This window comes from Lepidochelys olivacea, assembly GCF_965140295.1.
Source record: "Lepidochelys olivacea isolate rLepOli2 genome assembly, chromosome: 17".
In the NCBI taxonomy this organism is placed as follows: Eukaryota; Metazoa; Chordata; order Testudines; family Cheloniidae; genus Lepidochelys; species Lepidochelys olivacea.
This window is the reverse complement of record NC_140427.1, coordinates 3,405,429-3,433,044: the sequence shown is the minus strand read 5'-3', so window position 1 is coordinate 3,433,044 and position 27,616 is coordinate 3,405,429. Positions and strand designations below refer to the sequence as shown.

General features: G+C 42.2%; 2 protein-coding genes across 14 annotated transcripts in view; one reads left to right on the top strand and one right to left on the bottom strand.

The window, feature by feature from the left end:
* PIGL (phosphatidylinositol glycan anchor biosynthesis class L) overlaps positions 1-4,823 on the bottom strand; it is an 86,715-nt gene extending 81,892 nt beyond the window's left edge. Inside the window, exon 1 of the mRNA XM_084650761.1 lies at positions 4,531-4,823. Within this exon, the coding sequence (XP_084506887.1) occupies positions 4,531-4,783 (253 nt within the window). The 5' untranslated portion in view covers positions 4,784-4,823. The remainder of the gene's footprint in view (positions 1-4,530) is intronic.
* A 4,941-nt stretch (positions 4,824-9,764) lies between these two features.
* Positions 9,765-27,616, top strand: part of NCOR1 (nuclear receptor corepressor 1) — a 114,603-nt gene continuing 96,751 nt past the window's right edge. For all 13 annotated transcript variants that reach the window (XM_084651205.1, XM_084651213.1, XM_084651204.1 and 10 more), the window contains exon 1: positions 9,765-9,897. The gene's annotated coding sequence lies outside the window, so the exon portion shown is untranslated. The remainder of the gene's footprint in view (positions 9,898-27,616) is intronic.

Sequence of the window (27,616 nt, the reverse complement as noted above, 5' to 3'; positions counted from 1 at the left end):
CCCCAATCTATTAATGGCTGGCTTATGTCCTGAAGCATGAGGGTTTATAGCTCTCTTATGTTTTTATCCTTTTTAGTGTTACAGTGAATGATCTTATTATCCATATAAATAAATGCCTAATCCCTTTCTTACTACTACTAAACTCCTGGCCTCAATGATCTTTTGTTGCAGTGAGTTCCACAGGCTAGTTATGCTTTGAGTAAAAAAGTATGTTATCTTTGTAAACTAGTGAAATTCTAGCAAGTACATAAATGGATGTCTGTGTTCTCACATTACCTGTATGGAAATCACTGATATCTCATGATGTTAAAACTATTGGTCAAGATCTTTTTACAAATACAGGGGAAATCACCTTTCCAATGAGAGAGGGCCAAAAGCACTTACTATTTGACAATAGCTAGGTGGCCTCCGTTAAATGAGATGGTACGTTGCAGTCCAGTTCTTGGCAGTCAAGTATCTATAACACAACTGGTGATAATTGGACTCCTTAGGAGAGATCAAAAACTGAACTCCTCCCTCACTACTAGAGGTGGTAGGTCAGACTCTGTATTGGCATAAATCAGTGTAGCTGCACTGACTTCAACAGAACTATACTAATTACACTAGCTCAAGATTAGGTCCTCAGACTTCAGAACAGCAGAGTGTCAGTACTGTGTAAGAAACATTCCTACCTAATGCTTGTGATTTAACTAACAATTGAAGGGCTTAAGTTTCCAGTGTGGTCATGAGCACCTTTCATGAGCACGAATATTCACCTAAAACTAGAATACTGCAATAATGAAGCACTGTCAAAATTAACGAGACACGTACGAGATTTCCTATCATTATAGTCTCTGTGTCAAGAAACTAATTCCTCAGAAGTCTGGACTGTTTCTAAAACAAATGTACTAAGTAACGTTCATGCAGGAGGTAATAGAGCAGAATTAAAAAGCATTTACGGAACCAAGAAAGGAATGTTAAAATATGTTAAAACCGCATTTAGAAAACAGCATTCTGGAAAACTTATAATTGCCACAGTGGGACCCAGGGCAGCATGGAACCAGGATTCATTAACTTAAGATACAGGCTGCTTCTTGATTTAATTATTTTCTTCTCATTCTGCCTTCATGTTATGTGGTCTGTTTGTTAGCATGAATCATGAAAAGTCCAGGTTAGAGCTCAGCTGGCCTCAGAAGGCGTGCTGCCCTGTGCAGCTTATAACTTCCAAGCAATACAATGAAAAAATACTGCAGAGTTTTAATGTGTGATTCCAGTTTGCAGTCAGCTATTCTGAACTACACGGAACTTTTTATTATTGTGAGGTGAGTCATCAGAATCTGGCATTCATCTGGTGAAGTGCTACAATCTGAGCTGCCAAAATCAGCTTCATATGATGCTCAGAGTGAAACATTAACCTCAGAAGAGACAACTTTTCTTATCACAATGAAATTTAGACTCTTACTGCAGCCCAGAAATGTGTATCTTCAGGAGGCTCTGATACTGATCATCCATGGAAGGGATGACTTACTGAGCTAAACATCAGGTTGGAACTCTACAGCTTTCCTGGAGGCAGAGGCTCAGATCCCAGCAGAATCAACTCAAACCTACATCCTTCCTAGGTAGATTTAAATACTTCTGTACAGTTTACTGGGTGAGAGTCTTTTAGAAGCAGAATCTCTGTCTCTTATTCTTGGGTCTTAATGATCCCAGGATACTACTGGAAGGAGTGAGGATTTTCCTCAGCCAAAATTTACTCTGCTATTATGCAATGTGCTGTGTGCTAGTGAGTTGCTGACCTCCACTGCAGAGAGAGCTATGCTTCAGTGACAATGTATGTATACAGGGCCAATTTCTGTCCTTGGATTACACGCACACAACTTCCACTGAAGTTGTGGGGTGAGATTCATATATATCTGAGAACAGAATGTGATCCACCATTTGTGAAATACCTTAGGATGACAGGCACTACATAAATGCAAAATAGCATTATTGGGCAGCCATTGCTACTGAAAAGCATTGAGTGGCGAGTATTCCTGAACCTCATCCATGGAACTCTCTCAATAGGATGGCAGCTACTAAAGAGAGCTATTGGGGTGTTCGTGCCACCAGTTATTCACCCTGGACTGTGTGACCAATAACAATTTGCTCACAGTGCTCTAATTTCAATGCATTCTAGCGGCATTTTTGGTTGTGATCTGACAATTGCAAGTGTGATGGTTTCTAAATAGCCATTTTGCCTCCGTTTTAAAATTTCACAGAAGAAAATAATGGGAACCTTAATACAGTATCTGATCGGCCTCATCTATTGCACAAACAAATGAAGGACCAACCATTTGGATCACAGGATCCTACTATGAAATGAAAAAGATCTGTGAGTCCATCTCCTTGCAAGGGCAGTTCCCTTTCAAAAAACATGAGTGATTAATCTGAAGCAGCACAAAAGACACTTTTTGATATGTGCGAAATCTCTATAACAAGACTATTGTCAATGATTTTAAGGAAATTGATTACAAAAAAAGATTTACTTCTTTGGGAAAGGCGTGTGTAATAGCAGTATACCTGTATATAAGTAAGGCTGCAAGTGTGTCACGGAGGTCATGGATTCCGTGACTTCCTGTGATCTCCGTGACTTTTGCAGTGGCTGATGTTTGCTCAGGGGCTGCTCAATCCGGGCAACCCCTGGGCCAGCAGCAGCAATTTGGGTGTGTGGGAGCGGGCTCAGGGCTAGGGGCTGGGGAATGTAGGGGGGGAGTTTACCTCGGGGTGGGGGGCTCCCTGGCTTCCACTTGCATGGCCTCCCCGCAGCTCCTAGGTAGCGGAGGGACTCCGGGAGTTGCCCGCACGTGCAGGCCAGGCCCCCACAGCTCCCATTGACTGTGGTTCCCCTGCCTCTGCTGCCTAGGAGTTGCAGGAATGCGGAGCTGGGTAGGAAGCCCTTGCCAGTCCCACCAACCCCCCCTTCCCTCAGCCACATTCCCCAGCACCCGCGGTGCTCCTGGACTGCCCTCCCCCGCAGAGCATCCACAGCCCCCTGCCCAAGTTTTAGTCAGGGCAGGTATTTTTAGTAAAAGTCATGGACAGGTCACGGGCCCGTGTATTTTTGTTTATGGCCTGTGACCTGTCCATGACTTTTACTAAAAACGCCTGTGTGTAGCCTTATATATAAGAAATGCTCTAGACTGAGCTGGCTTGGTGGCACTGTGCTAACCTCTCTGCACAGTTGTGAGAAAGCCAAATGGGGTCCAGTTCTGGTCTCTCATGATCCAAGCCAGCAAGCAACACACTGGAGGCTGCATATTCAGCTCTGGATGGGTGACAGACTTTGACTGATAAAAGAGTAACACCCACGGGCTCCAAATACTCCATCCAGGTCTTCTCACCTAGAGAGGTTTAATGATTTAAAGGCTTGAGAATTGGGAACAGAAGAGTTGAGCTACCTAGAGTCTTGAGACCTACAGAGGGACCCTTCTCCCATCAAAAAATGACTCAGATGTGCATTTGACACTATATAGTTTCTAATAAGGAAATTCATGACAAAAAGATTCTTGATCCTTAACTTACATTATAATCTCCTTGGGACAGGAACCCTATCTTTTATGTCTGTGCAGCGCCATTCACACTATAATGTTTTATAAACAATCATATGTTTGTGCGTCTACACAACTAAATGTCTTTCTTTTCATTTCTTTGCATTATTATCTAATTAATTTTAAAGTGTTTTGGGAGGTACAATTTGCATGGAACTCACTACATCAGATATAGTTTTATTATACTTCTTACCAGTAGTTCCTAACCACTGATATCTATCACAGTACTAGTACTTCAGGATTTGTGGAATGGTCCTCTGGATGTACCCACCCTCCCACACCTTAATCATTAGCCTCTCAACTGGTCCCCATGAGTTACCACTGCCCACTTTCCATTAAATGATACATGTTCTAGCCTGCTGTCAAGTGGGGATTGCATCAAACTAGGGTTAGCTGGAGTGCAGTGATTTCTTGAGCACTATGGACTGAATAGCATGGTGACGTTTTAATGCATGCAATACTGTGTTTTGTCACTCTGTGCTGATATTTTGGAAGCAATGCTACAATGTATCATGATGGGACAATGACTTCATAATGGAGTGCACATCTACCACACATAACATTGTGAAGTTGTAACATACAGCGTGGTGTCCTGAAGTCCTGATGTGGTAAACTAGGGTTGTTGACGCTCCAGGATTGTCCTGTTGGCTCGAGGAACTGAAGATTAATCTTTAATTAAAGATTATATCATGTGATGAAAACTCCAGGAATACGTCCAAGCAAAACTGGCAACCTTGGGTATGACACAACTCAGTTACATTGTATCATTGTCAAGCCGGGTGATATCATGAGGATGTTGGCTACAACACAAAAGCCTGATTGGGTGATGTCACCATGGGATACAACACCGGGTAATGACGTCACGGCACGATGATGTCACAGCATGTGGTGTCACTGGGTGCCGTGTGTTGGCACTTCCCTCAGCCGGTCAACGTTGGCCAGACCCACCCTCCCCGTTCCTCACCTGAAGAGCAGCACAGCAGCCAGAGCTGGGCCCGAAACCTGCCCAGGCTGAGGATTGTGGGAGCAAAGAACATGGCTTCGTCATCAGGGTGCGCCGTCACGACCAGGGCACGAACGTCATCGGCCCGCGCTGGTCCCGCCGCACACAGGGTTCGGTGTCCCCAACCCGCGCCGCGTCGTCGCAGCCAGCGCCAGCCCAGCCACAGAAGCGCAAGCAGCGCCGCCAGGATCGAACCCAGCGGCGCCAGCGCCATAGCGACCGAAACCGGAAGGGACCAGGTCGTTCCGGGCGGGAACAAGGACGAGCGGCAGAAAGGTTCCGCGCCTCGAAAGGGCTTTTCCCTGAGCAAGGCTCTCTTCTTTGGGTGAACCCAGAAGGGAGTGACAGGGATAACACGCAGGGGTCACTCTCCTCCTTCACTGCCCCAGAACTGGCCCACCAGATGCCCCCCCTTGGGGAGGGGAAAATGAGCCCCTTGCGGGAACTCCACCCAGAAAAGATTCATGCACAGAGAAAAGAGCTCCAGCCTCACCAATATCCCCCCCCCTACACAGGCTCCCACTGGGACATCAGAAAAGGCCACACCAAGGCCACAATGGGCCTCACATGCATGTGGTTATCACCCCACCCTTTAAAATCACCTCTACCAATGCATGTATTTTGCTTTGTTGGCAAGAAATGATTAACAATGCTTATAATAACTGGTATTGCTATAGTCCCAAGAATGTGCTAGATGACACACCAGAAAGTGTGGGCCCCTTACTGAATGAGGGAGGCAACCTAGTGACAGAGGATGTGGAAAAAGCTAATGTACTCAATGCTTTTTTTGCCTTTGTTTTTACTAACAAGGTCAGCTCCCAGACTGCTGCGCTGGGCATCACAAAATGGGGAAGAGATGGCCAGCCCTCTGTGGAGATAGAGGTGGTTAGGGACTATTTAGAAAAGCTGGACGTGCACAAGTCCATGGGGCCGGACGAGTTGCATCCGAGAGTGCTGAAGGAATTGGCGGCTGTGATTGCAGAGCCATTGGCCATTATCTTTGAAAACTCGTGGCGAACCGGGGAAGTCCCGGATGACTGGAAAAAGGCTAATGTAGTGCCAATCTTTAAAAAAGGGAAGAAGGAGGATCCTGGGAACTACAGGCCAGTCAGCCTCATCTCAGTCCCTGGAAAAATCATGGAGCAGGTCCTCAAAGAATCAATCCTGAAGCACTTGCATGAGAGGAAAGTGATCAGGAACAGCCAGCATGGATTCACCAAGGGAAGGTCATGCCTGACTAATCTAATCGCCTTTTATGATGAGATTACTGGTTCTGTGGATGAAGGGAAAGCAGTGGATGTATTGTTTCTTGATTTTAGCAAAGCTTTTGACACAGTCTCCCACAGTATTCTTGTCAGCAAGTTAAGGAAGTATGGGCTGGATGAATGCACTATAAGGTGGGTAGAATGCTGGCTAGATTGTCGGGCTCAACGGGTAGTGATCAATGGCTCCATGTCTAGTTGGCAGCCGGTATCAAGTGGAGTGCCCCAATGGTTGGTCCTGGGGCCGGTTTTGTTCAATATCTTCATAAATGATCTGGAGGATGGTGTGGATTGCACTCTCAGCAAATTTGCGGATGATACTAAACTGGGAGGAGTGGTAGATACACTGGAGGGGAGGGATAGGATACAGAAGGACCTAGACAAATTGGAGGATTGGGCCAAAAGAAATCTGATGAGGTTCAATAAGGATAAGTGCAGGGTCCTGCACTTAGGACGGAAGAACCCAATGCACCGCTACAGACTAAGGGCCGAATGGCTAGGCAGCAGTTCTGCGGAAAAGGACCTAGGGGTGACAGTGGACGAGAAGCTGGATATGAGTCAGCAGTGTGCCCTTGTTGCCAAGAAGGCCAATGGCATTTTGGGATGTATAAGTAGGGGCATAGCGAGCAGATCGAGGGACGTGATCGTTCCCCTCTATTCGACATTGGTGAGGCCTCATCTGGAGTAGTGTGTCCAGTTTTGGGCCCCACACTACAAGAAGGATGTGGATAAATTGGAGAGAGTCCAGCGAAGGGCAACAAAAATGATTAGGGGTCTGGAACACATGAGTTATGAGGAGAGGCTGAGGGAGCTGGGATTGTTTAGCCTGCAGAAGAGAAGAATGAGGGGGGATTTGATAACTGCTTTCAACTACCTGAAAGGGGGTTCCAAAGAGGATGGCTCTAGACTGTTCTCAATGGTAGCAGATGACAGAACGAGGAGTAATGGTCTCAAGTTGCAGTGGGGGAGGTTTAGATTGGATATTAGGAAAAACTTTTTCACTAAGAGGGTGGTGAAACACTGGAATGCGTTACCTAGGGAGGTGGTAGAATCTCCTTCCTTAGAGGTTTTTAAGGTCAGGCTTGACAAAGCCCTGGCTGGGATGATTTAACTGGGAATTGGTCCTGCTTCAAGCAGGGGGTTGGACTAGATGACCTTCTGGGGTCCCTTCCAACCCTGATATTCTATGATTCTATGACTCATAGGAAGTACAGTCCCGCTCCAAAGAGCTTACACACCAAGTTCTTCCCTCCTGCTTTGGAGGCTCAGATGAGATCCTGCAGTCAGGGCCAAGTCGATGGACCCTTGAACTGTACTGAAATCTAAGATCTACTCATGCAGATCTAGTTGCAGGATTATGACCTTACATTGTAAACTTTTTGATGCAAGGACTGTCTTTATTATTTGTGTCTTGGACAGCACCAAATACATGAAGTTGACACTTAAATAATAGTAAATATAATATATAATAAATGTAGGATTTGAGGTCATATAATTTGTTTATCCCATTGCTGCCTTCTAATGTAGATTACAGAAACCCTGTGAGTTGGTTGTAATCTTCTAAATCATATAGAGCTGAAGGAGCAGAAAGGTAAGAGGAGCGTACGCCTTCAGAGATTCTACATGTGTTCAGACCTCTGTGATGCACAACTATTTTAACTGTGACAACATGAAATAGAAGGCATTTGGGTGCTGATTAGAGGTTGAAGTTACCATGAGAAGGAGATGGAGGGAATAGAGAAACAGGAAAAAAGATATAAATTATCATTAGAAAAGTAATAAAATATATTACTAATGTTTTTCCTGGGGATGTGCAAGGTAGAAGAGTAGTCAGCAAGGGTAAGGTCTGAACCACTTGGACATAGGGTTGTAGAGCAGGATAAGGACCACAGTTGGGGGAAAACCAACATTAAAAAAGCCAAAAACTAAAAACAGATGTACATTTGACATCTTACCAGTAACTTATCTTGTTTTTACTGTTTTATCTTGTCTATTTAGGACCTGAAGCTGTAAAGATTTGTGCATATGCTTAACTCTACACACTGTGAGTAAACCTATTGAAATCAATAGAACCACTCACAGTCCAGAAAATTAACCATGTAAGTGTTTGCAGGTTTGGTATTATATTTTGTAAACTCTTTAGGTCAGGGACTGTCTGATCTCAAACTTGGTACAGCACTTTAACACAATGGGGTCCCAATACTGCAATATAAATACTTTTAAATATAATAAAAATAATAATAAAAATAATAAAGTACACCCAGCTGTTACAGTGTCAACCACAAAATAAATACCTGCAGTAATTATATGGACCCTCACCCCCCACAAACATTGAAACAGGGCCCTTCACACTCAGTGCTGCTTATGTGAGCATGGAAACAGAGACTCTCACTCCTTTTTTTCCTGTGAAGAATGCCTGAGAATTGGGACCTCTCTGTGGTGTTATCACAATTAAAATAGCATGCTAAAAAAAAATCAGATAATTTATTTGCAGTGGGCAATTTGAAAAAGGAATATTTAAAAAGAAAAACTGACATTTTAATTGCCTCACTAAAACATTTAAAAAAAACCCCTTCCTCACTAGAGGGAGAGGCTTGAGAAAAATAGCACAAAATTCATTACAAAATGTGAGTCTTCCTGAAACTGAGACTTGGCAGGACTATTTCTGGGTTTTTTTCCCCTTTCTTCCCTTGCCCCTCAACCTATACAGCATGTATGAAACATTCACACGGTGTAAAATATATTGAAGACTTGCCAAGTCTCATTCCGTTTCAGAGCGTGACTCCCTTAATGTAGGATTCATTTTTAAGGTAGTTCTAAAAATGATATTTCACTTGTGTTGAAGGATTTTGCTGTGCTCCTTTCATTGGAGTAATTAATTTCTCACTCATTCAAATTTTTCACATCTTAACAGCCTTGCAGATGGATTTTTAAAAACATCTTGTTTGCATTGATAACATGTAAAGCTCTTTTCTCCCCTTTGCTGTATTCACTCTTATTTTAATCACACTGGCATTGTGCATGTATGGGATTTGGATTTGGTACTTGGATTTGCCTTCTCTGTTTATACCCCCCACCCCCAGCCCCAACCTATACAGCATTGACAAACATTTCACCTATTATAAAACATATTAATTTGACCTTATTTGGAGTGTGTGTGGAAAGACAGTTTTTCTGGGCATGATCCCCTTAGCTGAATAAAATATCGCCATAAAAATAAAAGGATCATCTGTCTATTGCAGGCTCTGCTCCTGCACGCCCGGCCCTGGCAAACAGCACTACCGCTCACCCGCTAATATCTAATGCACAGGTCGCATCATCAGGCGCTAGAATTGCTAATTTTGAGATGACAACACTCGGTCTGGTCGCGTTGGCGCAACACATAGTCCTGTGAAAGGCCACAGATGACTACAACCCCCCTCCTCCCCCGCAAGTGTCACCCTGGAACCCTCTCCCCCGCCGCTTAGTGTCCCCACCCACTCCCAATGGCTGGCACCTGCCCCATGTCCTTTCTCTCCTTCCCACGGTGAGCTCCCCACGATGTCCTTGCCCCCACCCTCTGGCCATGTCTCAGCTCCCCCAGAGTCAGTGCCCCCCTCGGCCTCTCCCCACTAAACAGCGAAGGCGGCCTCCCTCGCTCCGCGAGTCTCCCCTATGGCCATGCCGCGGGCACCCCGTTCCTTCCCCCCCCATGAGGGGGGGGGAGTCCTTTACCGCTGCACAGACCGACGGGTCCTGGCAGTGGTATAGTGACACCCCCTCCTTCCGCTGCCCAGGAACGGGTCGACCCGGTCCGGTGTTACTGGGGCTCCCAGGAAGACTGGGAAAAGGCCGAGTGTTCGTGGTCTGACCCTGACAGCGGGCAGAAAACGAGAAACGGGCCCCTGGCTGTGCGGGTTTGTTATGTAGCTGTTAGGACCCGGCCACAGGGGGAGGAGCCGCCCGAGCCGGGGGGAGGGGAAACAAGATGGCGGCGACGGAGGAGCTGAGGCTGAGGTGAGAGACTCCGCGAGTCCCGACCCTAGCTCGAGTCGGCCGTCTGCTCCGTTCCAGCGCCGCGCTGCCGGTAAGAGGGGGAGGGTTTCTCCGGGCAACTGCGGGGGAGGCGCTGCCGCCGTTTCGGGCCTCGGGGCCTAGCGCGGCGGCTGTAAGGAGGCGGAGGCGGGGGCTCCTGGTCGTTCCCTTCCTCCCCGGGGACAGAGAACAGGTAATGTGCGGCTGCCACCCCCCCGGAGCGGTGGGGCGAGGAGAGGAGGGAGAGCGGGTGGGGCCGGCATGGGAGGGGCAGGGTGGGGGAGGGGAGGGGAGGGCTGCAGAGGAAGGGGGGCTGGAGGGGATTTCAGCGGGGGGGGGGGGCTAGAGAAGCTCGCCCATAGGGAGGTGGTGGTGGCGGGGGGGGGGGGGAGCTGTGAATGGCTCGGGGGGAGGTGGGGGTAGCAGGGGACGAGCATGAAGCGGGGGTGGGGTAGGTGTTTGGGGATGAGGGAATTAGGCCTGGGGTGTAGCAGGGCTGGCTACTACCAAGAGGTTTCTGGAGACAGTCCCGAGCATCGCTCTTCTCCTGGATGTTGGTCCCTCCTTGGGAGGGGGTGCCGAAAACTCAACCCTCTGGGAACGCGGAGAGGAGCGTGGATTGTTCGATGTACTGTAGTTTCTGGAGATGTCCTGGTTACAGAAGCTGCAGATTGGAAAGTGCAGCTACGGCCCCAGAGCTGCCTGCCCTAGTCCCACACTGGGGTGGGGGCGGGGTTGCTGCTGCCGATGCCGACACTGAATTGTTGATTCAGGCAGGATCTGTAAATATCCCCAGTCTCTGTCATCTGTGTGGTGTTGCAGGAAACAATGGAGGTGGCTTATCGTAATTGTCCAAAGTTGATGGTAGACTGTGCCTAGTCAGTTGCTGCTCTTCAAAACTAGTTATTGCTATTGTGTATAAGTATATTGTGTTAATTGTAATTGGTCATCAGTCCTGTTTAACATTACCCACTCTTAATATTAAACCAGCGTAAATACACATGCAGGGCTGAATAAACTGTTATTGCTGTCTGAAGTTCTTGTTTTTCATGCTTAGAAAAAGGTGGTCTTTAACAATCCTATTTACTTCATCATTGCAAAAAGCTATGTAACCTAAGTAAAAAAACAATAGTGGATCCAGGCTGTAGTTATTTCTCCTTGTCACTAGTGAGTTAACTTGGAATGGTCGGCTTTGTGTCAATATATTTACATTGTATGCTATTTTAAACCTATGGAGTCCATGGGTAAAGAGTGCTGGACCTGTACTGGATTTATGTATTTCATTTTATTTTTTGTTGTAGACTTTATTATTTGAGGAGAAGTTGTGCTATATTATCTCTTTAACATAGTGATAAGTTTGTGATGAGGACCTCAATAAAAAAGATACTATGGTAGTATGTTTGTTTACATAAGGACTGTGTCCAGATCTTATTTTTTGTTGGCCTTAGTCTGTATAGTAGAACACCAGTTGTTTTGCTATTTCTTCTTGCCTGAACAACCATGAAGTTTGAAAAAGTATATAATATTTGAAGTGGATTTCTCGTCTGCTGAAATCTTGTGTGTGTGTTGCGGGAAGGTACAAACTTGTCCTAAAGCTAGGAAAGTTCAGAGAAGAGGATTCTTTGTAGCTATTTTAAATTGAAATTATTTGTGAATGTGCCGTTAATTTTTCTTGGGATTGCTCTCTCATATAGATTCCCTGGTGAGGTTAAATTTTTGATATAAATTAATCTGCAGGGCAATTTGTTTTTTCATTTGAAAGTGTATTGCATGTTGTTGCTCGTCTAAATGTACTAATGATGCCTGGGAATGAGCAACATTTGGGAGCTTTCTTGCTGTTGGAGTTATAACTTGCATTTGGAAGTGGACAGAGAAAGTGCTGCAATTAAAATATTTTTCCTATTTAGTTTAATGTATTCAATAGGTTAGAATACAATATAGATAATATATGACCAGAATGTATTTTGAACGTGTAATGAAGGGTTGGCTGATGCTAAAATATCAAAATATATCATAGTCTTAGCAGGATAGAAATTAATATATTCTAAATGCTCTCAGAACCCATATAGGTTACTTATTTTGTCATCCACACCAGGCTTTCTGATATTTGAATTGAATTTTGCATTAGAATTCTGTTAATCTGGTCTTTTTATTTAAAGGGATACTGTCAACTAGAAATCTGATTTCAAAAAAATAAGGTCATAGTAGCTACACCTGCCTTTGAATCTCTTTCTTCAGTTTCTCTTCACCAGTTGTTGTGGCCTTATAATTACATCTTTCTATCTTCCCAGTGAGTGTGAGTGAGAGACTTTTACAAACAGGGGAAATGGACTCCATACAAAGTGCTGTCAAATGCACAATTAAAAAAAAAATTCTCTCAATCGTTCAGTTATATTTCTTAATTGTTATTTGTAACAGTAAATTAAAATCAGCCAGAATTGTGTTTTTATTGACCGTCACATTAACTTTTTCTCTGCATAACATTAGTCATATCTCTCTTCGTTCGGTGTGGGTCTAATTTTCCTTAAAAGCTCTGGGCCATTTTTGTGTGCAGTATGTTTTGCTGGTCTTTCTCTTTATTTTTTGTGCTCTCCTTAAATTTGCTTTTTCGTTGGGGGTTTCTTGAAGTAGCCAAAATATTATTCAGTTTTTCTTTTAATACATATGGCTAACTTTAAAAAAAAAAAAAAAGTTAATGGTCATTGAAGTTGGAAGCCAGGTACAATGCATGCAAGTGCAATGCAGCACAGTAATAAGTAAGAATACTACCTGTATAGCGGTTCCATAACATGAACAAATGTTTCCTGAATGTTAGTCTGATGCTCTTATACTCATTTTTGAACTTTTGTCAAATCTGAACCAAAGTCACAAGTGAAAAATGAATAAATTAACTTAATGTGCCACATAGTCCTTCCACTGTAAATGATCCAGATGAAAATTCTGACCTGTGCACCATTGCTGTCTGTAAATATTTACTTTGGTCTTTTTCTAAATTATGCAAATAGTCCGGAATGTGCTCATTGAAATTCTCTGCTTCTCTGTCTAGAAACGATGTTGTGTACGATGCTAAAATCTTCACTATGTTGCCTTGATTTTTATCCATTCTCACTGATAAATTGCTATGAGTTTGAAGTCACCTGGACCTTATGGAGCTTCACCTTGATGCAGACGATGAAGTGAGCTGTAGCTCACGAAAGCTCATGCTCAAATAAATGGGTTAGTCTCTAAGGTGCCACAAGTACTCCTTTTCTTTTTGTGAATACAGACTAACATGGCTGTTACTCTGAAACCTGTCACCTTGGAGTATTAGTCTACATGCAGAGAATTCCAATTTACTTTGGAGCTAAGGATCTCAGGATACTCGGAGGGAACTTGTATGTCCTTGAATCACCACATGTCCAAAACACTTAAACAGTGCTGCCCAATTAGTCCTAGACTGCTTTGATATGCAATGTTTTTGTTTCTTAATGCTTGAGGAGGATGTTGGTCTGTGGTTTTTTTAAAGTGACTGACTTCAAAGGTTATTGCAAAATAGAGATCTTATATTTGTATGAAGGTGCATTAGTCAACCTCTGAAAAAATCCTATTGTGCAACTGCTTGAAACAATGAAAAACTCAGTCCAGACAAATAAAATTTAATCACTGTTGGCTGGACTTAAAAATCCTGGGTGCTTTGGCTGACCAGATTATTTAAAGCTGAAAATAAGAACTTTCTCACTGTCCTTGTGTGAATACCTCTAGAAGAAATAGAAGACTTGTCCATCATGGTGTGATGGCTTCTTAGTCATTTTCTTGTTTCCTTCTGCTAGTTCAGGGGAAGTGAATTTGCTTAATCCTGTCAGCAGTCATCTTGAAGTGATACTGTATGTATTCATCCCTGGGGAAAGAGGGGAAAAATAGCCTCCATAGGTTTGTTTGTTTGTTTACTTATTTTGCTCTAGGGAAACTGGTGGTAAGTTATCAGAAGAATTTCTGTAGAGACTTTACTGAAGCTGCCATGAAGGGCAACAACTTGGCAGACCATTTATGAGAGCATCCTCATTTCAAGGCAGATGACTAACAAATGCTGAACATGGTTTTAACTTACTTACCTATCCCTCATCTTAAAGTGTATACCTACTGATTCATGTTTTATTTGGAGACATTAGAAGATTAAATTCATTAAAACTACAAAACTCTATTCATCTAAAAAAAAAAGGGTGAGTGGGTAATGGTGCAAAACCGCAACCTACAACTAATTAGTATTCTTAGTCATGACAAGATTTAGGAGAAATATTTTCAGTTAAAAAAAGCACATCCTTGATTGGTATCCATTGTAGATTTTTATCTTGGATTAATACATACTTTAAAAAAAAAAAAAAGGAGGACTTGTGGCACCTCAGAGACTAACAAATTTATTTGAGCATAAGCTTTCGTGAGCTACAGCTCACTTCATCGGACTAACACGGCTGCTACTCTTTTAAAATATTGTCTAATTATTAGATGCTTTTGTTCTGATATACTGGGTGTCCACTGAATGCATCTGATGAAGTGAGCTGTAGCTCATGAAAGCTTATGCTGAAATAAATTTGTTAGTCTTCAAGGTATCATAAGTCCTCCTTTTCTTTTTGCAGATACAGACTAACCTGGCTGCTACTCTGAAACATGTAAGAAGAGTATAACTTGTGGCCTTATTTATTTTTTGTCACACCATCAACATAGTACCTCTACTGGTCTGATCCTTACAAAAGGGTTGTATGTGTATCTGTTCATTCTTCCTGTTAAATAGCACATGCCTCAAACTCGGTACTTAACACAATAAATAGAAATAATCCTTTTCTCTGGCATGCCACTTTTCAATTTGGTATAGAGTATTTGACAAGAAGTTTGGTATTGCTTTTAAATTCTTTGAAAATTCTAATTTTAAAGAATATTGTCTGTGTATCTAGAGTGTAAGCCTGAATTTGTCTTGAGCCTAATTGAACTTGTATTTTCCTCTGCACTCTGTGAAACACTGTGTGCTCGATACCCAAGGGCCCACCTCTTCATGCCTTTGCATATCTCTTGAAAGGACAACTATCTATACTTATTAGTGGTAAAGGTTTTGTGGTTTCTTTACTCTTTTATTGTAGACCTTAATAGTATTTTAAATATACTATTAAGTGTTAATCCCATAGCTTTTTGTGGATGGGGTGCAATATACTGTATATGACCTCGAGATTATTATTGTACTAATGAAAGGCTATAATTTTTGAAAGTTCCATTTTTTCAAGAAAATTATTTCAAGATACACTATTTTACCTAATTTAGTAAACCAACAGAGGCAATGGTGTTTACACTTGGGGACTGCTATTTTATTCTTAAATTGCTTCAATGTGAATTAATGATTGCAGTAGTCCTAGAGCAGGGGTAGGTAAACTTTTTGGCCCGAGGGCCACATCTGGGAATAGAAATTGTATGGCGAGCCATGAATCCTCACTAATTGGGGTTGGAGTACAGGAATGGGTGAGGCTCTGGTTGTGGGTGTGGGCTCCAGGGTGGGGCCAGCAATGAGGAGTTCAGGGTGTGGTAAGGGGCTCGGGGCGTGGGGGTGGGGGATGAGAGCTCTGTCTGGGAGTGTGGGCTCTGGGTTGGGCCTGGGGGTGAGGAGTTTGGGGTGCAGGAGGGTGCTCTAGGCTGGGATCAAGGGGTTTGGAGGCCGGGAGGGGGATCAGGGCTGGGGCAAGGGGTTGGGGCACAGGGAGAGGCTATGCGGTGTAGGCTTTGGGCAGTGCTCTCCTCAAGTGGCTCCTGGAAGCAGAGGCCATGTCCCCACTCTAGCTCCTATGCGGAGCTGTGGCTAGATGGCTCTACACACTGCCCTGTCCGTGGGCGCCACCCCTGCAGCTCCAATTGGCCACAGTTCCCGGCCAATGAGAGATGTGCAGGAGGCAGCGGTGGGAGCAACGTTCAGAGCGGAGCCCCCGGCTGCCCCTACACGTAGGAGCTGGAGTGGGGCCATGCCGCTGCTTCTGGGAATCACATGGAGCGGCCCCCAACCCTGCTCCCCAGCTGGAGCACTGTAGCAGGGCAAGCCCCAGACCCTACTCCCTAGCGGTAGCTCCAGGACTGGTTTAAAAATGGCTTGCGGGCCGGATCTTGCCCATTGTCTGTAGTTTGCCCACCCCTGTCCTAGAGTGCTCTATGATAAATTACTCAGTGCTGAATTATGAGGTACTTCAGGATGGAGTAGCTATTTTAACCCTTAATTTCTTTGGTTGGGATAAGTCAGATTCCTAAAGGACTATTTTAAGTCTATTAATTGTACGCTTAATGCAGTCCTTTTAAATGAGTTCCTAGTAAGAAACTGCTTTAAGTATTTGTTACATTTTAATGAAGAAAACCTGCTGCATAACAGTTTATAGTTTGAAACGTTGGGCAAAAATGTATTTACAACAGGAATAACTTCAATGGCTGTCATAGTTTTAAATTTTCCTAGCACTCAAAGTATATTTCCAGGCAGCTCATAATAGAAAAACGTACTTTCACAGTGTATGAACTGGCATTAGTGAGCATCTTCCATATCCGGAATTAAAATTTCTCTCCAGAAAATTGTTTAAAGCAATAAGTACTACTGATCTAAATGTCTTGTTTGGTCTTTTTCCAAGTGTTAGTTGGTGGGCTTATCAAAAGAATTCCAGTCATCTGATCCTCTGGGTTAGCGTTTTGGGCAATATTGGGTCTATTTGAGTGCAGTGGTATGGTTAGTCACTTTGTATGATTACGCCTCATCTTCTGTTTTCTTCTGAAATGCTTAGTTTATGAATACTACGTCATAATTTGTCAAGTCAATATCTCTTTAATAGTCAAATTCAAATAGTCTTTAAAATCTGGTAGTTTTGATATCCATTAGGGGGAGAAATGGAGCATGGTAGGAGGATGCAGTTTGGAGAACTGTAGCCACACAGCGAACTTCCTGCATGTCCCATTTATTTAAAAGCAGTTTTAGCTAGAGATGGCCTGTCATTAGAGAAACAATCTTTATGTCATAATTAGGTTTGATATGTACCTAAGCTCTTGGTCAAGCATAGCAAAAGCAGACTGTGAGTCTTAAACAGGAAGGATGATTGTGTAGTATATTTCTTATTTATGAGGATTGAGATCATGTGACACAATGCTTCTCAGGCCAGATGAAACAGGAGCAATTCATGTTCAAATATAAAGTTCTGTGAACTTTGCCATCATGCTTTTTGGACTGATTATTATTACTTATTTTCTAGATAGCAATTTTTCAGGCATGGCTTCCAGTTTTGAGTTCATGAGGGCTCTTTCGTGGTTCTATTCAGCTATATGCTTTTCTCCTATTTGGAACCAATGGGAGTGGAGATGTGGTGGAGAGGAGACCAGGAGATACATAAAATGTCTTCACAATGAACGCTTTCTAGTATTGCATGCTTTTCATATGAAAATTCATATGAAATTTTAAAACCATAATCCCTAACTACAGGTCTTGAATTATCCCCTCATTGGTTGTACCTAACCCATCACCTAGCACAAATTTAACCATACTTTAATCAAAAAAATATTTTATTCCCCCTCACTCTAACCAGTGAGTGGAGGACTTCCCCTGATATCATGGTTTCATGTTGTGGTGACCTTCCTTGGCCAATGAGAGCTGAGTCGGGAGTTCCTTCAGGATGTATGAATGCCAGTCCTTCATTAGCCAGAGGCAGGCGTAGCTGAAGAGGGATGAAGTGTTTCCTCCCTCAGAGACTGTCTCTGCAGCCAGCAAATGAGAAACTAAAAACTGAACTGTACCTCTTGTTCGCTAGCCAGTGGCCTGTATCTGTCAATGTTTATTTTTGCTTGAGATATATACTCTTCTAGAACAGCACACCTTTTTTCAAGATAAGAGGGTTGCTGATTTAGATACTACTTAACAGATGTTAATACAGTCTGAGTTCCCTTTCCTCAGGAACAGATTATGTTTCAAACATTACATGGCCTAATTACCTTTCATGTGGTCTTCCATTTAATGCATCATAGCTTCATTTAACCCAGGCCTTGCATTTCTGTTCACATTAACAACTTTTATTTAGCATCCTAAATTACAGCATGGAGATTAGAGTAGAATTTTGCTGGATAAGAGCATTTGTAATTTGCACTCTATTAACTCAGTAACTTTTGCTTTGGTGGAACATTACTTTTAACTTAGTAGTTACTTTCCAGAAATGACTTAAATTGGTCATTTAAATTATATTATAGCTTTAAAAATCCTGTAAAATTGGTCCTAATTGTTTAACGTGCAACCAGCGTTCATCTTTCACAATTGCTGCAAAAATTTGTTCTTAATCAAACTTGAATTATTAATATTAAGATTGAATAATATTTCAGAAGTATTTTTATTAAAGAGTATTAGGAGTTTGACAGTACTGTAGTCTGTGTTCGTGGAAACTTCCTGTTCCTAAATCAGAATTTTTATATATTTATATTTTGCAGTCTTAGTGTAGCTGGAAAAGTCATGCTGATGTTCCATATTTGCTGATAACAGATAATACATGACATCTTACTTTTGGCTGCTGTAATGCTCTTTGGCTCTTGTCATTCCTGTCACGAGCTGTATTAAAGTCTCCCCTGTTTTCTTCTCATGTCACCTACAATGTGAACCAGACACAATCTGTAGTTAGTACTTCGGGCATTGAGGAGTACAGTAACACTGCTGTAGTGTGGAATACATAATCTCTCCATTTCATAAAGGGCCCTCACTATGGATCTTTGGCCTTAGAAGCTATTGTTAAAATATTGCCTTCTTAAAGAAGAGATTCTTGTAAAGAGTAACCCATGAGTTAAATGTTGCAAGGAGACCTCCATGCTCCCAATAACTTTCTTGTTGCTGAGATACAAATGCATGTTTGTTGATTAAGAAGTTAATTTTGCCTGCTGGCTACATCTGCAAACTACAATAAGCAGTAGAAGAGTAGTTCATGGATATGCAAGGAAAACTACATAGTCAAAGCTTTCATTGGGGAAAGAGGAAAACAATTATTTGGGGAAAGAGAGAGAAGTTTCTTCATTTTTTCCCTACCCGGCCAAAATTTCAGGAATTCTTGTAAACTTTAGTTTTGTTTCACATTTGGATAGCAACTTTTCTTAACATAATTACATCAAGAGATTTCGTTACATAAGACAGTACGATGTGACTCTGAACAATGGAATCCATAACTACTATACTGCTTTTTATTCGGAGTTCTCTGTGGAATCGTTAATTTGCCTGAACGTTGCTTGTGTGTGGGTGTGTGTACACATTTTATTATTTATGAGAAAATTATTATGTCCAGTAAACAGATGGATTTGTAGTGAGAGCACAGCCACTGAGACCAATTCTAATCCTGTCTTTTTCCACTGATTACTGGCATTGGGCAAGTCACTTGACCTCTCCATTTTCCTTTTCTATAAAATAGCCTTACCACTTAACCCTTCACAGGAATATTGTAAAGTGTTCATTCGTGTTTTGAAAACACTCTGAAGAGAACTACTTTCTAAATGCTATGTATTACGTCCAAGGAAAAGGGACAGAAAATAAGAGATGCTGTTACTGTGAATGAATTAAGATAAATGGAAGAGACTCCAAAAGGAGCAGAGTTGTGTAATGTGCTTGCTCCCTTCATGAACACAAGTCCTACTGGCTTCAGTGGGAGTTCTGCCATGGATTGAAGGCAGTGTACGTCCTTTAGTTGAACAGTCTGCTACAGTGCAGTTAGGAGAATACTAACTTTATTTGTGGTAAACAAAAATGTGTAGTATTCCATAGTTCAGAATGCCCAAAAACTGAACAACTTCTGAAGGATTCAAGCAAAACTCTCAATCTGTGTTTGCCATTATGTACCAATATCACACAGTATGGGCTCTAACTTACCCTTCCAAATCTGCAGTTAAAAGCAAAGAATTTGTATTTTGCTCATGATTTAATTACTTGATTTTGTTTTCCCACATCACAGCTGCTCTCAGATAATACCATATTTGTTATTTATTTGTATTATTGTGCCTAGAGCACTAGTCATGGACCAGGAACCCACCTCTTTTGAAAGGACAGTAATAATTTCTTTCTAATAAGTAATTGATACTGGTTATTGACTTTAGCCCAGTGATGTTCTGCAGCATTGATTAATTTCAGTTGGACTCACTGTAACACATAGAAATCCAAATCATTTATAAATGTCTGCCCTCCCCCATGGCTGTACCTTTCCCCTCTTTTCTACCAGCACTGAGTAGATACTCAGTAAGTTTTTTCTTTTCTTTTTCTTTTCCCTCAGGATGGGTGACTGAGACCTGGGACTAAAATATGTATTTTTTTAAAAGATACACTTGTTTGGTTGTTTCAGAGCTGGGACTTCCTGCCGAACTGTGTGCCTGGTACTTGCTATTTCTTGGTCCATGAAAGTTCACATCAGGTGACCTTCAGTGCAGTCTATAAGAGCTCATAATATTTTTCCCAGTTTTTCTAGAAATAAGTTTGCAGGATGGAGAGGGAGTAATAGTATATCTGAGTTGGTAGGGAGATCTTTGAGGTCTTTGTTAAAGCGTCTAGTTATATTTTTAATTATACCAGACAGAATCTAGGTCAGGTTTCTGTAGTTCAAAAAAGTAAGTCACTGTCATTTCTAAGCTATAAAAATGTTTTTTAGGTAGCTCAAGAGAAGGCTGATTTGTCAGGTGGTGTTACAGATAGATTACTTTCTGTTGTCCAAGAACAGCTCTTGTAAGGATGAGTGACATTACCCATTGTACCACAAAAACTGAGACTGAAATTACCGTTTTTTCAAATGTCAGTCAAATTCAGTTTTAGTGCTGAAATGATAAGTCAGTAAGAAAAGGAAAGGTTTGTGTCAAGACAGGAAGGCTGTAATTGTAGCATGTACTGCACTGTCTCTCTCTCACACACAGACGCGCGCGCGCACACACACAGTTAATCTTGGTCAATAAGATCCTCATATTTGTTACAGGTTTAAGAGGAAAATTTTGAGGGAAAGGAGCTACCTGTAAGTAAAGTTCTTGTGACTAAATGGCTTATCCAACTTTTCTTAGGTCTTATCTACCTAGGGAAATTGACTGGAATAGCTCTTCCATAATAGCTCCCCATGTGGACACTTTATTCTGGTATCATTTTGCAGTAATTATTCCAGAATAAAGTGACTTTTATCCCAGAATAGCGTCCACACAGGGAACTCTTCGACAATAGCTTATCTGGCAATAACTGTATTGTGGTCAGTTTCCCCATAAAGACAAGGCCTTAGTGTAGAATCTTTGGGAATTAAGTTTAGACTTGATTGCAGAAGCAATATAAATGTAAGATGAAAAGTATAGTGGAGAGAGAATACTGTGGAGCCATGCCGGTTTTCTAGATTTGACACTGAAAATGCTATTGCTTACCAACTCTTCAGAGACAAGTGGAACGTACGTTTTGGCATTATGGAAACATACAGCATGTTTGCAGTATTAAATCATGTCAGGCTATTTGTATAAATATTGGTCAGACACAAAATTCTATTCCAGTTGATTCTGTGTACGCCTAGATAAAAATGGTTTAGGGTGAACAGATCAAACGTAACATTTTTCAAACCACAAAGTAGAATCCTGTCATTGACAGGATGGGGGTGGAAATGTGAAAATCTTTTGTGATATATTTTTTTTATTTTTAAAAAGCTTCAATTTACATGTTGCAGTTAACTGTGAATCGCTATATTCAGCTTTTAGACGTAAGAGTTACTTTTAGTAATTGTCCCGTTGTGACTTCAGGAGCTGGACTGAGAGAATTCTCAGTAGTTTAAATGGACTCTCTCCAAATTCTTCTCAATGAAGATTTAAATCAGCTGTCTCCACACACCCACTCACCTCTTTCCCCCTCCCTAAATAAAATATATTCCAAGTCTGAAAGTCCAAGATCTTCTTGCTAATGAGTTACATTAGAATGTTGGTATAAATACCTTCTGAATGCTATTATAGTACTTAACTCTTTCTAAAACTCTAGCTGCTCTTTCTGGGTTTCCCTGGAACATAATTGTTGTCAGTATGGATGGTCTTTTTCTTCATGTATGATGATTTCTTACTATTTTCAGTTTAAATTTGTTAACTGGATTTGATTAATATACTTTAAAGTTCCTTGAGTAATGGGGGAAAAAAAACTCAACAGCGTTGTTTTGTATGACTTTCTCGGACAATATAGTACTATTCCCAGTGGTGCTTTTGGGGGCCCCTAAAGATTAAGACATTTCTAATTAACTGAGCAGCATGATTATAAAATGTTAATAGGGCCTTATGTGCCTCATAGCTTGGTATCTTAATAGAGATAGGAATGGCAACTTTTGTGATACCCGTTCTACAAAAAAGTGTTGTCCATAACTATTTAAGACTAAGGTTCTCAAGGGACAGTTTAGATTTTTTTAGGTTTCTTGTCACAGAAAACGAAGAAGGCAGTACAAATTTATGAATTACAATAAAAGAAAACAAGTAGCTTGCAATAAAATGCTAATTAAAATAAAATGACAATGCATTATTTTAATTCATCATGATAGCATATGTCCAAGTGCCCTGGACATGAACATGTCACTTCTGAGATTTTGAGGACCAAGTAATAAATGATCCCCAGCACTTATGAAAAGGATCTTAACGTTTTTAAATAATACATTTTTATTTGTTCTACAAAAGTGTTTTCCCATTTATAATACAGAGCTTCCTAAATTGGCTGTTGCCTTTGTGAATTATTGATGTTGATCTATTAAAGAAATCAGTTACATTTTAAAAAAGTGCAGTAAGTTTTATATGTCCTTTGAAAAGAATCCTTAATCTCTTGTCATTGTCTCCAACAGAATGCACACCGAAGGGTCTCAAGGCTACAAGTGGAGTATATCTCCTGCGTTTCTTGTATGTAAAGCACAGTATAAATGAGTGTATATTTGGAAACCAACCTTCTAGTTGGTTTATGAGTTAAAGCAAAGAGTACTCTGTTTTGGAGTTGGCCTCTTATGCTAATGTTTCTGTAGCTAAATGGACTAATTTCTTGTCCATTTCTGTGATAGTTAGCAGGGAGGTTTCTTGTTCTAAGACTCGATGGTCTGAAACAGCGATCAGTGGGAGCCCTCACTATCTGTGTCGTTGAGTTTTTTTTTGTTTGTTTGTTTTTTGGGTTTTTTTCTTCACTAAAATTCTTCATTGCTGTTTTTCTTGAATAGCCATCTTATGACTCCATTGATAATGAGGCAGGAAACTGGTGACTGCAGAGCTGATAACTTGCATGAAATATATCCGATTCTGAATACTATGAATAAACGGATTGATACTGGTAAAGATGAGTTTTCATCAGTCTGGAGTGTTAATTGTATTACAAAGCTAAAGTCCAAGCGTGATATTTCTTGCTTTGGGAAGATAATTGATCCAACTTCCACCAAAAAATTGGTATTTTTTAAAATTGATTTTTACTGTTTCTATTTCCTTTTGTATTGGGTAGCTTTCAGAGATGTTAATTTGCTATTTATGCGTTACTCATTAGATGTAGATTATGATTAGCTGTCAATATGGAAACATTTCCAATGGATGTTTCTGGTAAATAAATGTATCCTGTTTTCAAGACCTATCAGTTACCCAAATTGTGTGATTTACTTATGCAACTCTTGTTAGCATTAATAAAGTTCTGTGTAACTTTACACATATTGATGGTACACTAGACTGGGGGTTTTCAGGACAAATTTTTGGTGGTCTCAGAGTGTGGCCACTAACTCTGCATCTTAAGACCTCTTAAGCTTTTTCCTAGAATACTTAAATAGCTTTAGGAAAATCAAATAAATATGCACAGACATATCCAAATCATTGTAATTTATTTATTGCTAGCTAGTAACTATGTTGTGAAGAGTGATACTTACAAACATACAAGTATCACATTTTACAGCAGACTTACTTAGCCCTGGCAAGCCTGGAGATAAACTAAGCCCTGGATGGAAGGTCAGGGGAGGCAGTTGGGGGCTGGGCCCTGCAGCCTGGGCCCAGGGACGGAGTGTTGGTTGCTGGGGCCTGCCATTGCGCAACCAGAGCTTGGAGCTGGAGCTGAAGGCTACATGGCCAGAGCCTGCTGCCCTGCCATCCCAGGGCTAAAGCCCAAAGCCTGAGCCCCACCACCCCTGGAAGGTGGGGAATTCACCAGCTCCTGCTCCTCCAGCATTGTGTCCCAGGTGTCTCCAGAGGGTGGCAGGGCCAACCCCTACTGGTGGCCCCAGCAACCAACACCAAGATGGTGTATCCAGGAGCAATGGGGAGGGGAGGGGCTGCTACTTTGGTCCATCCCCCTGTTCCGTGTCCGTCGTCTCCCCCCCCACCCCACCCCCCCCGGAGGCTGGGCCACGAGAAAAGCCCCTGGTGGCCACATTCTAGAAACACTGCTCTAGACCTCTTAAGCTTATTGGTGTAGAATTCTGTATTGTATTGTAATAACCAGATTTTATAGGTCTCCACTTTGCAACACGCATCGTGAAATCATTTTCTTGCACAAATAACTAGCACAGGAACATGCCTTCATACTTTTAAAACTTAGACAGTAATGTCAACAGTCAATGTTATGTGGCATCTATCAGGAACTTTGGGCAGCTTGAATTTAAACTTAAATTAGTTTTCTGATTGTTCCCCTATAGTTTCCTTGTGGCTTTGGCCACAGCTCTCCTACTCCCCTTCTCGCAGTATCACCATTTCCCTGTCCTTTTTGTCGTCCTCCTCTGCTGCTCCCAACAGCTTCAGCTTCTCTTATTTCCCTGTCCCCGTCTATCTTCCCCAGCCCCCTTTTGGCAGTTCAGATCCATAACTCTCCATATTTGCTGTCTCCGTCTCTCTGGTGACACCTGCATCTATACCACACTTTTCCCTGGCACTACCTCCCTGGCACTGATTCTCCCCCCTCTCACTTCATACCTGTTCCCATCTCCCTCTATACTCAGTCCATCAAAAAAAAGGGGGGGAGGACAACCTCCAAAAATGCAGTACTATTCATACAACCTCATCTCCCACTATCTCATCTACACCACAAAGTTAGGTCCACGCAAATCAACTTGTCAATCTATTTATGTATTTGTCTACACTGAAACTTGTTTCTGGTCAGCATAAATGTCGTCTGTTATAGTGATTGAATAAAACCACCTCCCCAAACAGTGTAGAGCCATGGTAGACCTAATTTGATCAATGCAATGTGAGCGTAGACACAGTGACCTTTGTTGACCGAACAGTCTTCCAGCCACTCTTCCATAGTGCCTCAGTCCCTGAAACAGTGACCACTCTGCTCACAATTTTAAACTCCACTGCATAGGAGTAACATAGACTGGAACACTTCCAAACCCTGTTCTTCCCCACCCAAAAAAACCCCCACATGTTTTTGAAATATCTTTCCTGATGGTGTGCCATGGCAAGCATACCTAGCAACTCACCTTTGTTTGTGCCTGCCATACCATGGCTCCACATACAGTCAGGCATTAGACACACGTCTGCATGGAGAAGCAAGAAGAATTAAATCTCCTGGGTTTGTGGGGGAAAAAAAGAGACACTGAAAGCACAGCTGTGGAACAGCTGTAGAAACGTGGACATGTAAGAATGGCTATCACGGGGGATGTAGGCTAAGGGATGCATCAGGGATTAGCAGCTGTCAGGGTTCCCTTCCCACTCTGAACTCTAGGGTACAGATATGGGGACCCACATGAAAGACCCCCTAAGATTATTTCTACCAGCTTAGGTTAAAACTTCCCCAAGGCACAAATCCTTCCTTGTCCTTGGATGGGTACTGCTGCCACCACCAAGTGAGTTAGACAGATTCAGGAAAAGGACCACTTGGAGTTCCTGTTTCCCCAAAATATTTCCCCCAAGCTCCTTCACCCCCTTTCCTGGGGAGGCTTGAGAATAATCTACCAACCAGCTAGGTAACCAAGGTGAGCACAGACCAGACCTTTGGGTTTTTAGGACACTAAAAACCAATCAGTGTCTTAAAAAACAGAACTTTATTATAAAGGAAAAAAAAAAAAAAAGAAACACCTCTGTAAAATCAGGGTGGAAAGTCATTTTACAGGGTAATAAGATTTAAAACATAGAGGATTCCCCTCTAGGCAAAACTTCGAAGTTACAAAAAACAGGGATAAATCTCCCTTTTAGCACAGAGAAAATTCACAAGCTAAAACAAAAGATAATGTAATACATTTCCTTCCTATTACTTACAATTTGTAATCTTAGATGGTTAGTTCATATATGGCTTTAGGAGATGTATTTTCCGTACCCTGGTTCCTCGCTGAACCGGAGAGAACACACAGAAAAAAACCCAAAAAACTTCCCCCACAGATTTGAAAGTATCTTCTCCCCTTATTGGTCCTTTTGGTCAGGTGCCAACCAGGTTATTTGAGCTTCTTAACCCTTTACAGGTAAAGGAGGGATTTTATGCTACCTTTAGCTGTATGTTTATGACAGCAGCTGTACCACATGAAAACAAATGAACTTTGCCAGGGATACCGTAAGGTGAGGGAGAGCAACAAGAAATCTGTTGCTGCCCCCAAAGACCTGCCACACTTGCAATGAACTTCATGCCATACTAGACGGTGGCCCCACCGGCACCCTGCAGAGCTCTGTGGACACCTTGGAGGAGCCTGAGTGAAGACTTCTGCCATGAAGAGGGAGAGGGAGGAGGAGAAAAAGGGAGGCGATGTGACGCGACGGGGGACACCAACTATGTTGCGAGCCAGGAGGACCTGTTTGGAATGCCACAGGAGTCTAGCCAGTCCCACCAGGAGAGCATAGATGAGCCTGCTGATGAAGGGGAAAGGAGGTAAGTGTGCTTGCACAGTTTTCCTTACAATGTTTGTTTGCTTTTGCTTCCCTCCTCCCCCAACCCTTGTGATCATTTAAAGATGGTGCCTGGCCCAGCTCTAGTGTACAAGACCATGGGATCAACTTTTCATTGTTTTACTATTATATTATGAGAAATAAGGTTCGGAAATAGATTCAAAACAATTTCCCAAACAGTACCAACATTCAGATTACACAATCCACATTGATTCAGTGTCCTGTGCCCAGGTACAGATAGAACAAACAGTGGTGGAATCCCCATCTGCTTTTCATTCCCTTGTTGGAATAGTCAGGAGGGCTATGAGGAGCCCCTTGGCCATGTGAATAGGGATGTCCCTCTTATTTTCGTAACAGATCTTGACGAAACTTGAATGGAGATATTCTGCCATCATCTCCTGAAGGTTTCTAGGGATGGCAGTCTTATTTCTTCTTCTGTGATAGGACACTTTCCCATGCCGTTTTGTTACAAGTTTGCCTGGTTCATTGCAGCAAACAGGGTAGCGATATACTGGTCAGGGCAGCTTTGGGATGCTAGTAGCAGCTTGGTTCCCTGTGCCTTTGTGACCCTCAGGAATGAGCTATCAGCTAAAATTGCTACTAACTGTGAAAAATAGTGCCAGTATTCACTGCCATTGCTCTCTACTTGTACCCATGGAATAGGGTCCAAAAATGTATGGGTTCATGTATAGAAAATAGGCCCCATCCTCTATGCCAGGCCGTACTCAACATGGCTGGCGCTGGAGAGCAGTACTGTGGTGAGGTACTCGAAAGCTGAACTGTCAGTCAGCATTAAAGTATTTGTGGGAATAAGAGAAGGGAGTTTTGGAACTCCCATCTTTCCCATTCCATTGGAACTGTAAATTTAATGGTGCATCTGTCTTTTTTTTTTATCAGTAACTTCTGGTGTGGTGGCCTTGAGAGGTACCTCCTTTACACACGCAGAATGCCTGACC